Source organism: Corvus brachyrhynchos, unplaced genomic scaffold (assembly GCF_000691975.1).
Source record: "Corvus brachyrhynchos isolate BGI_N302 unplaced genomic scaffold, ASM69197v1 scaffold79, whole genome shotgun sequence".
NCBI lineage: Eukaryota > Metazoa > Chordata > Aves > Passeriformes > Corvidae > Corvus > Corvus brachyrhynchos.
This window is the reverse complement of record NW_008240023.1, coordinates 1,703,822-1,715,817: the sequence shown is the minus strand read 5'-3', so window position 1 is coordinate 1,715,817 and position 11,996 is coordinate 1,703,822. Positions and strand designations below refer to the sequence as shown.

Genomic DNA, 11,996 nt, shown 5'->3' with positions numbered 1-11,996 from the left:
AGTCTCCAGCCCAGGCAGGAGCTGCAGCCTGAGGGACAGGAGGGCAGCCTTTGGAGCGTTGGACAGCCCAAAACAGCACCTCCCACACTTTAATTGCTTTGCCATGTAGGATACATGGGGGCTTTGTTAGAAAACTGTAAGAAAACAGTTCTTTTTCCTGCCAGCCTTGTGAGTTTGGCTGGAGCAGGTGCTTGAGACCTGCTGAGGTGTGTTGCTGCTGCTGCTGCTCCATGAAGCTGCTTCCTCGCCTTCCCTGCGGTTTCCCATTACATTTCTGCCACACAAATCTTTTATCCCCCCTTCACTTTCTGTCATAGTACCCAGGACTGAAATTGGAGATGACAGAAGCACAGAGCTGTTCACGTTAACAATGCCAGCAGGCTGTGTGTTTTCTTCTCTTGTCACAACCAAAGCCTACTGAGGTTTATCCTTTATTTTCCCCCAAATGCTTCCAACTCTGTAAAACATCGTGGCTGGAGCAAGCATGCTTAAAAAGTCATCTGGCAGAGTCACATTCACCACCAGCTGAGAAGTTTGGCATAATTGTGAGACTAATCTTATTTTAGGAGCAAGGCAGGCTTAAACAGGCTCATGAGCCTGAACTGCTCCAGACTGCAGGCTAAAGGCTTTGAAATCAGGAATTAATTCCGACAACATTTCAGTCAATTTGGCTCATAGAATCAATGCTGAGTTGGAAGGGATCCAACTCCTGGCCCTGCACAGGACACCCCGAGAACCCCACCCTGTGCCTGAGAGCATTGTCCAAACACTTCTTGAACTCAGACAGGTCGTGTCATAAGGCCACACTGATCGCTGATTCTGCCTGCACCTCTCCAACCTGAAAAGTGTTTGTCTGTAATAAGACAAAAGAGAAAAGAGGGGGCTACTCCTACAAGGTACAGGTAACTGCTGACCTGAATCAGCCAGCAGTCATCCTAAGCCTGGTGATTTTTAGAAAGAGAGAAGAAAAAAAAAGAAAAAGCAGCAGCATTAAAAACCCTTTTTCCTCTCAGGGCCTCACTTTCCCCTCCCAACCTTTGTCTCTTGTTTCTTTATTTTCCAGAGGCTGCAGGGCAGGGTTTCCCTCCCCCGTGTTTGCCCAGGGCTTAGTACAATGCCTGACCTGTCAGGCCCCAAGTGTGGCTGGGGGACCCTGAGGAGTGGCCCCTGCCTGCACTTCCTTGTCACCAGCCCCACATCGCGGTCCCCTCTGCTCTGTGACCGCTGCCCTTGTGTTCTGGGCCGTGGTGAAGAGGTGCCAGACTCCTTGAGCCCTGCTCCACATCCCCTTGCTCTCACACTAACCCTGTGGCACTTTCTCCAGGCCCCAGCACGGCCCAGTCTCATTTCTGAGAAAGAAATACAAGGTGGGTTTGCAGTGGCAGCAGAGGTTCCTTCAGTGATGCTTTAACACACATGATTTAGCTCATTTAATCACACAGGAGTTTCCAAATGAGGTGAGGAAAGCTGGAGTCACAGTCAAATGTTTTCCCCTCCACCTCCTTCCATCCATCAGGATAAACCAGTGAGACCCACACAGCACTGCACTAGTGCAGCTTCAGCATGGAAAAGCACGAGATATTCCAGAGGGCAGCCCAGAAAAACCAGGCATCAAAGAAGCTGGGGTTCAGCCCATGCACAAACCCAGAGACAAACTGTGCCATGTCCTGCAATAACAGGGACAGTGTTCCCTTTGGCAGTGAGTAAAACACAGAGACGCTCTGGGGGGAGAAAGAAAAGCCACACAAAGGTAGCCCCACTGATGCCAGATTCTTCTCCTGGCTCAAGAGTGGCCTGAGGGACAGTTTGCATGCTCAGCACAAACCCTTCCAGGAAGGGCACGCTTAAGCCTTAAAACCAGTCCAGCTCCAGTAAGCAGGCTCACCTCAGCTGGACTCAAAACCAGTGAGCTTTTCCAAGTGTCAGGAGAGATGGGTCAAGCAAACATGGAGAGTTAGAGGGCCCTACAACACTAAAACAAGGCATGTACAATTTGGCAGGATTTTAAACATCTCTTTATAACTTGAGCAGGAAAAAAAAAAAAACATATTGCTAAGCTTCACTCTAAATAAGGAGAGCAGGCTTTCTTTTGAGCAATAAAAGTGAGATTTGAACTGGCAATCAGGCTATGGGCAAAAGGAACTTCTTAAGCCCATGTTTTAGACTGTGTTTCTACTTTGTCGGAGTGAAGAGAAGGGACATCAGTGAGGAGTTAAAGCTCTGACCTTCCCTCCAAGCTGTGAGCTGCCAGAAGTCCCTCTGGGGACTCTGGAGTTTAGTCACTTGATGTGTTTCTTCCTCATCCCCATTACAGCATTGCTTATTTTCCCCATAACACCCCTATTTGGGAGTTGCTATGACAATTTGTAGCATTACTTACAGTGCTATATGCACAGAGAGATCAAGAGGCAGCTTTCTTTTCCAGGATTTGATAACCTTAAACCTTGAATAGGAAAGTTAGGCTCAGTCCCGCCGGTTACCTGCACTGACAGGTGAATTAGAGGCTCTAATCCAACCTAAATCTGATGTAATATCCTTAGGCACAGACACAGCTCAGTACACAACAGAAATGAGCCTACAAGACAGACCAGTAAGAGTAAATAAAACCCCAGTGCATTCAAGGCTACATTGTCCTCCCCCTTCAGTGTGTGGAAGCAATTTTGAGGGAGTTCACAACTTCATGTAGAGGGACACTGAGCAAACAGGCAAAAATTCCAATAGGGACTCAGGGATCACTCCCTGTCTGATTCACAGGCAAGGAGAGGCAGTGCTCTCCTCTGCTTTTAAGGCATAACCTTGAAGTTACTCCTCCTGAACACGTTTGTCTCTAAAGCTGAAGGGCTCCTCTGGTTCACAGCAGCTCTGCCAAGTCCTCCAAAAGAAGCTATAAACACCAAGCACATCTCATCCTTCAGACTAGTCCACAAGGGCTCCCATTTGGGCACCAGTAAAACCTGAAATAACTATTTTAATCCTGTTCTGGGGATGTATCCTCTAGTTTTTAATCAGGGTGAAGCGATGCAGCACTCAAATCAGATTTCTGCTCGCCCTGTCCTGTTACCCAGTATCTGATGTCCCCATGCCACACCTAACAAACTTGGGATCAGGTCGCCTCAAGGTGTCAGTCACCCTGAACACAGCAGGTACATAGGGCTATCAGCTAAAATTTTATCACTTTCACATCAACCTTTTCCTTCAACACTTCATTTTCCAGCGGGCCTGTCCTTTCTTTTGCCCTCATTTACCTGAAACACCGCTGTTGCAAAAGCTACAATCATCCCATAATATCCTTAGTCTTAACATCTGACCCACAGCAACTGTGCTTGCAATCATCTCGGTGCTTATCTGATAAACTAATGCTTTATGGAAGCAATTACGTCCTATCTGCAATGCCTCGTGGTAATGTCCTCCGAAGGGCTGCAGCGCTCCAGCCCCCTCCTCCCTCCACAAGCCACTCACAATATAAAAAGAAACTAGATATTAGCTGGCTCAGCAGGAGGAACCACTTGACATTCCTCAGTCAGAGGAGGCAGAGAGGGAGATTATTGTCAATTGGAGCCGACGGCTGCTTCTCAGTGCGGCGCAATCCGGTGTCTCCAGCAGTAACCTGCACGGGAGAACTCCAGCCCGAGCATCCCCACGGCTCATAAATCAGCTGGATGGCTGCGGGGACACCCCACAGGGCTGGGCTTCCTCAGAGGTTGACAACCTCCCCACTGTCTGTGAGAAATCACACAAAGTACGTACAGCACGGCGCCGTTTCCTCCTGCGCTGGAAAACCCGCGTGCCTCACATCCTTCCGTGTCCTGGCTCCAGCTAATGCTGGCCTTGGTTGTCCCCATCTCCTCCCCTCTGCCGGGTTTGTTCTGTTTATCTCCTGCACCTGGGTTAATTGCTGCAATTGACTGATAGGGGTGGTGCAACGGGATGTAAATGCAGTAGGGAAAAAAAAAAAGGAAAGGGAAAGACCTGGGTGGGCTGCAGAAGCATTAGGAAAAGCAAGGCCAGCTGCATCCTGCAGCAAGCCAGGTCAGCTGAGGAGTGTAATACGCCCTTTAAAACGTTAATGGTGCAAATTCAATAGCAGGGTTTGGGTTGGTGGTGGCTTTGCTGGCTGCAGGGGGGAGGCCCACAGCCCTGTCACCATCCAGGACATACAGGACACCCCACACTCGGGGCACTCGTGGGCTGGAGTTTGTCCTGTCCCACCCCACTCATCCCTCTTGCAGCACAAGCCTTGGATCACTCTGTCCTCCAGGACCGGGAACGATAAGATCAGCTCACAGAGCTCCAACATTTATTATCATGCACAAACAATGCTAACATCTGTCCAGCTTTCTGGTCAGGATAAATAAGCCAGCACTCCCTCAATGTGAGGTCTGCTCTGAAAGCTCATCTAACACCAGGCAGGGCCTTTTGCTGTTCTCATCCCTCTTTGGCAAGCTGTAGGAACAGCAACTTGGTGAAGCACATGGATGGGTCTACATTGCACCATTGAGGCCAATGGCCTTTATTCCTAGGATTAAGGAACAAGTCAGCTGTCCCTGTTCCCATAGCCACTGTTTTCCCCTCAGCATGACAACATGAATGAACTGGTTTTCTCCCAACTCAGCCGAGTCTCAGTGCAGAAGGAATTTCTTAGCTCTGTTCCTAGAGAGGCATTTTCAAAGATTTTTAATGCTTATCACTGCCAAGAGGTTCCATCTGGCAAAGGAGAACAGGACCTAGAAGTGTCTTCACTGCCACAGGTGTTATTAACACCTTCCCATGACAAACCTGCTGTTTGAGCCCTTCTCTGAATAAAAACCTCATTGCTCGTTTCGTGCTCCTTTAGGTTGATTTCCCAGGATATTCTGGTCTGCTTTTCCCATGAAAAGCCACTGACAGCCAGTCCATGCTCCTATCGGAACTCCACCTATTCCTACCAAAACTATCAAGTGAGCAGGATTATCCTGGAAATGCAGGTGGCCTGAGGTGACATGTGACATGTTCCATGCCACATAATCCCATAGTCACCAGACCAGATATTTAGCAATTGCTTGGAGTGCAACAGGTGCTACCATAGAAATAAATTATTTTCCTCACTTCACATTTGAAATAGCGCCCACAGCCTCACTCTAGCATGGGCACCAGCCTCCCCCTTAACCTGCAGTTAACTCCAAGCAACCACTTCAGAAAGGCAGAACAGCACCACCAGCTTTAGAAACACGAATTGGTCCTTATCTCAAACATGCAGAGCCTCAAAAACTGGGGGAGTCCTTCCTCCAATGAAGGGCATTGGGGGGAGGCACCTTTCCTATTAAACCATCTTCTCAATTAGCAACAACTGAATAAAACTCCTGGCACTGTTGGGGGTTGTAACTTCAAACATTTGAAGGATGCTTCAAGCGTTTTAGAATGGAGCTGAAAAGCTTTTAAGCTTGTTTTAATAAAACAGCATTTGAAGATTCCTATTTTTAAAACAAACCCAGAACCTTCTGCTAATGGTTTTCAGAATACTTTGTAGTTTAAAATCTCCTTATAAATGTAATGGCTCACACTTGCTGTGTGAGAAATCCACACCCACAGAGCCCTGGCGTCGCTGTGTGCTAACTCTTGCTTTCATGTCAGGTTGACAGAGTCTTCTCTTTCCAACCAGCACTTACGTCAAGCTGTGGGCAGACACGCAGAGGGAGCTGGACATCATGCTCCAGAGAGAAAGAGAGGAGTTCTTCCAGCCAGTGGAGGACCGTGAGAAGGTGATGAAGATGTTGGCCACTGCCTACATCCAATACCTGGAAATCTTCCGTAAGCTGGAGGAGGCCCACGACCACCTCATCCACCAGCAGAAGCGGGCGGCGGTTCGGCAAGTGCTGGATGGGGTAATTGGCCGCATCCTGGAGATCAAGAAAGAGATGGTGGCCCTGGAGAAGTCCGAGTGTCACCACATGGATGACATCCTGATGGATCTACAGCGTGTCCCGGTAGGGCGGCCTCAATGATGAGTTAATTCACAGGAAATTCATAGGGTTTTATTTGTAGGTGTTTTATTTGTAAGCCTGACATGCCAAACAAACCCAGCCCTTAGGGAGAGTCTGGTGCCTCTCTGGGGTCTGGCTCAAAGATGTCACCAGGAAACATCCAAATTTTTCACAGGCCACGGACGTGATCTTCCATGCAGCGGACAAGGAAAGGGTAACACGTAGTCTGAGGGTGATCACAAAAGATTTCAGGGCTTTGGGGCATTTAGTAAGGGATTCTGGGCTACAAGTTGTTTTCTCCTGACATTTCCAGTTGAAAGCAGCAATACTGAAAGAAACAGATGGCTCCCCAGCTGGTGTCACCACCATAAATTTGGGGGTTTTGAAAATGGAATGGCCTGTGGAGTGCCAGGAGTGCTGGCATCAGATGGCATTCACCTTTCTCAGCCAGGGAAGGGAGTCTTGCCTGGGAACTAGTGGGGTTCACTGGCAGGGCTTTAAACTAGATAACGATGGGGAGGGGAACGGTATCGTGCTTGCCCTTGGCAAGCTGTGGGATAGTAGGAAAAATGAGAGGGACAGGATACTTGTGAGGGCTCTGTACAGGTGTCTCTGACTCAGCCACACTGGAGCACACCTGCAGTCTTACAGAGATAAGCCAGGGGCTCCTGAGATAACAGAAAGCAACAGGAAAACATCAGAGATACGCCCTTGTAGCAAAAGGGACAGGTCAGGGGGTGATTCTGCCCCTCTCCTCAGCCCTGAGAGGTACATCTGGAGGGCTGTGTCCAGCTCTGAGCTCCTCAGGACAAGAAGCTCCTGGAGGGGGTCCAGCAGAGGCTGCAGAGGTGGTAAAGGGACTGGAGCACCTCTGATGAGGAAAGGCTGAGGGAGCTGGGGCTCCTCAAGAGGAGACACAGCTGACAGGGAACCTCTGTAATGTGTGTAATTATGCAAAGTGGGGGTGCCAGAGCATGGACCAGGCTCTGCTCCACGGGGCTCAGCAGTGGGACACAAGAACAGGCAGAAACTGATGGTTCCACCTGGACAGAAGGCAGAACTTCTTCCCTGTGCAGTGACCGAACAGTGTCCAGAGAGGGTGTGGAGTCTCCCTCTCTGGGAATATTCCAGAGCTGTCCAGACACAATCCTGTGCCCTGGGATGACCCTGCTGGGGCAGGGAGATGGGACCAGATGACCTCACTGTGGTCCCTTCCAACCTGACCCATTCCATGATTCTGTATTACAACATGAATTTGTATTCATAGAATCCCAGGATGGTTTGGGGTGGAAAGGACCTTAAAGCCCATCCAGTCCCACCCCCTGCCACGGGCAGGGCCCCCCTTCCACTATCCCAGGTTGCTCCAAGCCCTGGCCTGGGACACTTCCAGGGATCCAGGGGCAGCCACAGCTTCACTGGGCACCCTGCACCAGGGCCTGCTCACCCTCACAGGCAGGAATTTCTTCCCAATATCCAATCTAAACCTACTCTCTGTCAGTAGTAACTCAGACAGCTTTGCTGTTAAGTGTCAGGAGCTTGACTCTGCCAGATTTTAGTGTGGGGTGAGACAGAAAATGGGCCGCTGATACGTGAAGTACTGACCACTGCAGGCTGCCCTCCGTGGCACGGTGAAATCAGCACCATGAAGATGACAATGAGGCCAAGCGTGGAAGCTGTGCTTTAAAAGCCGAAGGAAAAATGAGCTGGCAAAGCTGGTTACTTCTCTCGCAGACAGCTCCATCTATTGTCACATTCAGGTACCGCTGCTTTGCTAAAACCAGCTGAAATTCCTGCTTTTTTCCAGGATCCCAGCTCCGAGATAAATTGCCTGATATCATTGTAGCATTATTGTGAGATTTGCAAACTGTGTTTCTGTCTGCCACTGCACATCTACAAATTTCGGATAGGAATTGCCAGGAATCTTCACCAGCCCTTTACCTTCAACATTAAGCACTATTTTAAACTATTTTAAACTGAGAGAGTATAAACACATCTCCGGGGAAAGTAATCCTTCAAATCCTATCTTGAAATCCTTAGCACTGCCGTTTTCATGACTCAGCAGTAAATCCATCTGCAGCAAAAAGTTGGCAAGTCTGAGAAGCCATGCCTGACACCTCCTCAAAAACAAGCATAAATTCAAATTCCTGCACCACACCTTGATTCTAAGAAGGCATTACATACCTACCTACCACAAAAGAAATCAATCACTGAAGAGATTTCAGGTTTTTTCAAAGAAAACATTTTCCATACTAGATAAGAATACAGATTTATGGGGTGTTCTTTTAAATAAAATATTTACATATTCTTGGTAACGGAACAGAATTAGCGGACGAATAACTCCCCTTTCTCAAAGACTCTGCCCTGAAAGGATATCTCCAGTCATTCCTTTCTCTGTATTATCAGGGGCTAAAATCCTGCAGGACTGAAGGCAGAGGACACAACATTTTGTATCTTATGTGATGATATTGCCTATTTTGTACTATGTCACTGCAAGGCCAAGCTTTCCTTTTTCTCCAGTTCTGTACCTCGTGGTTTTGTGCAGCTGCCTTCCAACATCCAGCCACTACATTTCCTGGGGTAATTGTGAAGGTTATTTGGATCCATACATCCCATGGGGAGCTGGGAGTGGCTAAAAAGCTGCAAATTTGACTCAAGGTTAAATATCCCAAGCCTGACTTTCCAATGCTGGGCCCCAAAAAGAGATTAGGAAGAGAAGCAGGCTCCTCACCCCTTCCAGCCCTGGCACTGGGGCTTTGATCTCTTTTTTCCAGTCAGTAAAAATCAGAATCCAGAATCACTTGGAATTAAAGGCCAGATGAGACATCAGAGATACTCCCACACTGACTCATTTTGCTCCCTGGCAGCCTAAAAATCCTCTCATCCTACAGGAGGGTATCCAGACAAACCATTTTTTATAATTCAAGATTTTAATCCACCTGGAGTGATTTGCACTCAAGAGTACAGCACAGAATCACTTCCATCAACTACCAAGGGTGCTGGAAGGTGCAAACAGGGAGTTTAGCATGACAAATACTCAGAAACTTTTATCAGACCAGACCTCTGCACTGAGAAAATCATCAGGGGTGAACACAGCCCAACGTGGAAGCTTTCTGATGCTGCCATGGTAGGGATGTCCCTCAGCGTGCAGCTGAGGGAATGGGGAATGAAATCAGTGAGCTGGCAGTTCACAGGGGCTGTTCTCCTTGGCCACAGCCCTGCAGATTCTTGCTCCAGGAACTGGAAGGTCCCGCGCAGCACATTTACCGTGTGCCTGAGGCAGGGCAGAAATGGAGCTTGTTCCTTCCAGCCAGTGCTGTTCTCCTCCTCCCTGTCCACTCCAGAGCTGGCACTGAGGCTCAAGGATCAGAAGGTCTCCCTGAGCAGGTGAAAGCACAGCAATTTCCACAGCAGATAGATCAGGGAGTAGTGAAAACAGGATTTTAGGGAACTTGGACCAGAAGACACATTCCCCACACGCACACACTCAAATTGCCAGTAATTATTCTTGAAGAGTTACCTGCAGTCTTCAGTACAAGGAACAGGTTGTGTCATCCCTTACAGCATCTTAACTTTTGGGGAGGGTTTTTTTGCCTTCCTCTCTGTGTCTTTTTTTGTTGTGGACTGAAATCCTGTAGGGGAATAACTGGGAGAAATGTAAATCAGTTACATCTTTTTAATTACAGAAATGAGTAAAGACAGGCACTTCCAGTCATGCCTGATTTTAAGAAGTGTCTGAAATGCCACAGTCAAAGGCAGGCAGTTTGTCTACAGCTCAAAATACCTATTAAAAACCTTAGAACTGTGTTTTGGTTCCTTATAATGGTTAAAAAATGGCAAGAGCACAGATCTATTTTTCATGTTGATTAAAACAAGAAGTGGGATGATCACACAACCAAAGGTATTCAGCTCAGTGGAAATCATGTTTAAATTTCTGGCAACCCTGCCAAATATTTCAGCAATTTGATAATATAATTGAGCCATTATAGGAAGAAAGATTTCTGGGCTCACATGGTTCACAAACTGGGTTGATTTATTTGTTTTTGTTGAATTAGGCCTAAAGTAATTGAAAAGTAACAGCAGCTGTTACAAAGGTCAAATTCCCCAATACTCAAAAATTTTTCAACAACCTCTGTCCTTATTTTGTTGCTTTGTAAAGGTATTCAGTTAATCAGTAATGTGACTCAAATGCAATCCTAAAAAGCATCTCATGCCTTTCTTCCTCTAGGAAGACATAGACATACCCATCCCAAAGTATTTCATTAAAGAAAACCTGAGCATCCTGCAGGACAGGGAGAAATTCCTGGATGAGATTTTGCTGAATGCTGGTTTGCTAGAACAGGTAAATGTACCCCACATCTACGTGTCATGTTTGATTCGTTCAGTTTACTGCCCCACGTGTCTGAACACATGAGCCACTGAAGTGAGAAGCACTTCTACAGCAGCGAGGAAGTAGAAGTGTGCTTACAGATAAGGCACAGGCAGAAAGTAACCTTAGATTTCCCTGTCAAACAATATCCAGTCACATCTCGAGTCTGGGTAACACTGAAATGATTCTACTCTGCTTTCTGTGTGTCAGAGTGTCAGAAAGAGCAGCACTGTGGCCAAGTTAATGCTTTATTTGTCTAACTAACCCCCACCATGTAATTAGTCCTACTGAAACCAAGCTCTCCTGGCCCAGGATTCCTCACTGGAGCGGCCAGAACTCAAGAGTTCAGGTCAGCAGCACTGTTGGCATTCACTTGTTTATAACCTCTGAACAATGAGTGCAGTTTCTCTCGTGCAGCTACAGAGCTGCAGCTGCTGGGAGGAGCAGAAACTGAGTTTTGGCAGAGCAAAAGTCATTACAGACAAGTACACGAGAGCCCCAGTGAAGGCTGCTCTGGATTTGATATACTTCTGACCTTTTGGGAGTGGCATGTTGCCTCCAAGCAGGCACTGCTGACCCCTGGAAGTAAACAACTGTGCCTACATGTCTGGGTAACTTGGATTCATAGATGTTGTAGCCATAAGAGACAGTCCTGATGGCCCACAGTGCTGCCCTGAATTCTCCAGCAGTGATTGTGCCTGTTGATCCCACGAAAGAACAGAGGGAAAGTCCCCAGGGATGGAAACAGCCCCAGGCAGAGTGCAGAGACAGAGCACTGCTAGATGCTTTGTTGGGCAGCTGCAGTCCTCCCTGCTCCTCCACAGGACAGCTCTGGGTGAGTTCTCTGCTCTTCTACTCGCCTGACCTTGCTCTGGGGAGATCCTGTTTCAGCACAGTTTGTCCTGGAGTCTTTTTGCTTCCCAGAGTTCTGCTCTTGCTGCTTTCCAGCATGGCATCCATGAGGTTGTCTAGTGAGCAGCCAGCTCAGCCAGAGCACCAGGCCGCCACAGGGAGCCAGAGATTCAATAAATAGCAATAAAATCACCTCACCCAGTGTAAATCCAATGTCCTGTGCTGCACTTCCAGCTCACTCACCCCTGGGATTGCTGCAGGGTTGTCAGCACTTCTGCACCTTGTCCTCTCAGGAAATCCTGGCTGCTGTGTAACCAACTGGAATTCTCCAGTGTCCGTGGCAGTGCTGTTAGGAGCAGTCCAACATAAATCAAAACCAGTGGAGTTTATGTCAGGAATCTGCTCTGCACATCATTTGTGTAATTCTGTTCCGGAAATCTATGTCATTCTGTCCTAGAAAGCCCTGCTGAAGTTAAGTGCCACACAATATAAATATAATAATTAAATATGAGCTGCCTCCAGTTGAGAGGTGAACATCAAGAAAGGACACTAATTCAGCTTTTCCAAGGGGAGCATGAGGGTTCTCAGGAGTGAGATGGGGGAGTCCCTTCCTCCACTTGCACTGTTCTGATCCATTTTCCCCCTCTGACTCAGAACAGCCCCTCCTTCCATTTTCATCAAAAGAACTGCGATCCCAGCAGCACATCCAGAAACCCTCCCTTCAGAAAAGGAAAGGAAAACATTCCACAGCCTAAGAAATTCTCTTTTTAGTAGGACAAAGCCTCATGGTTGTGTCTTTTTGCTCAAATGGATCAAGT

At 47.7% G+C, this 11,996-nt stretch overlaps 1 protein-coding gene and 1 long non-coding RNA gene across 9 annotated transcripts in view; one reads left to right on the top strand and one right to left on the bottom strand.

Annotated features, from left to right (window-relative positions):
* The window catches only part of LOC108448935, a 57,822-nt gene that overhangs the window by 32,607 nt on the left and 13,219 nt on the right, over positions 1–11,996 (bottom strand). For 4 of the 7 annotated variants that reach the window (XR_001865019.1, XR_001865021.1, XR_001865022.1 and 1 more), the window contains one exon: positions 9,478–11,996. This exon is cut by the window's right edge and continues 332 nt beyond it. This is a non-coding gene — a long non-coding RNA (uncharacterized LOC108448935). Of the gene's footprint in view, positions 1–7,303; positions 9,337–9,477 lie in introns of those variants that run through there. The other 3 variants (XR_001865023.1, XR_001865025.1, XR_001865024.1) reach the window with 3 other exon arrangements.
* The window catches only part of IQCA1 (IQ motif containing with AAA domain 1), a 92,604-nt gene continuing 86,017 nt past the window's right edge, over positions 5,410–11,996 (top strand). The window contains exons 1-2 of one of the 2 annotated variants that reach the window (XM_008640714.2): positions 5,413–5,963; positions 10,186–10,299. In XM_008640714.2, coding sequence (XP_008638936.1) covers positions 5,685–5,963; positions 10,186–10,299 — 393 coding nt within the window. In that variant the 5' untranslated portion in view covers positions 5,413–5,684. Of the gene's footprint in view, positions 5,964–10,185; positions 10,300–11,996 lie in introns of both variants that reach the window. The other variant, XM_017743429.1, reaches the window with a different exon arrangement.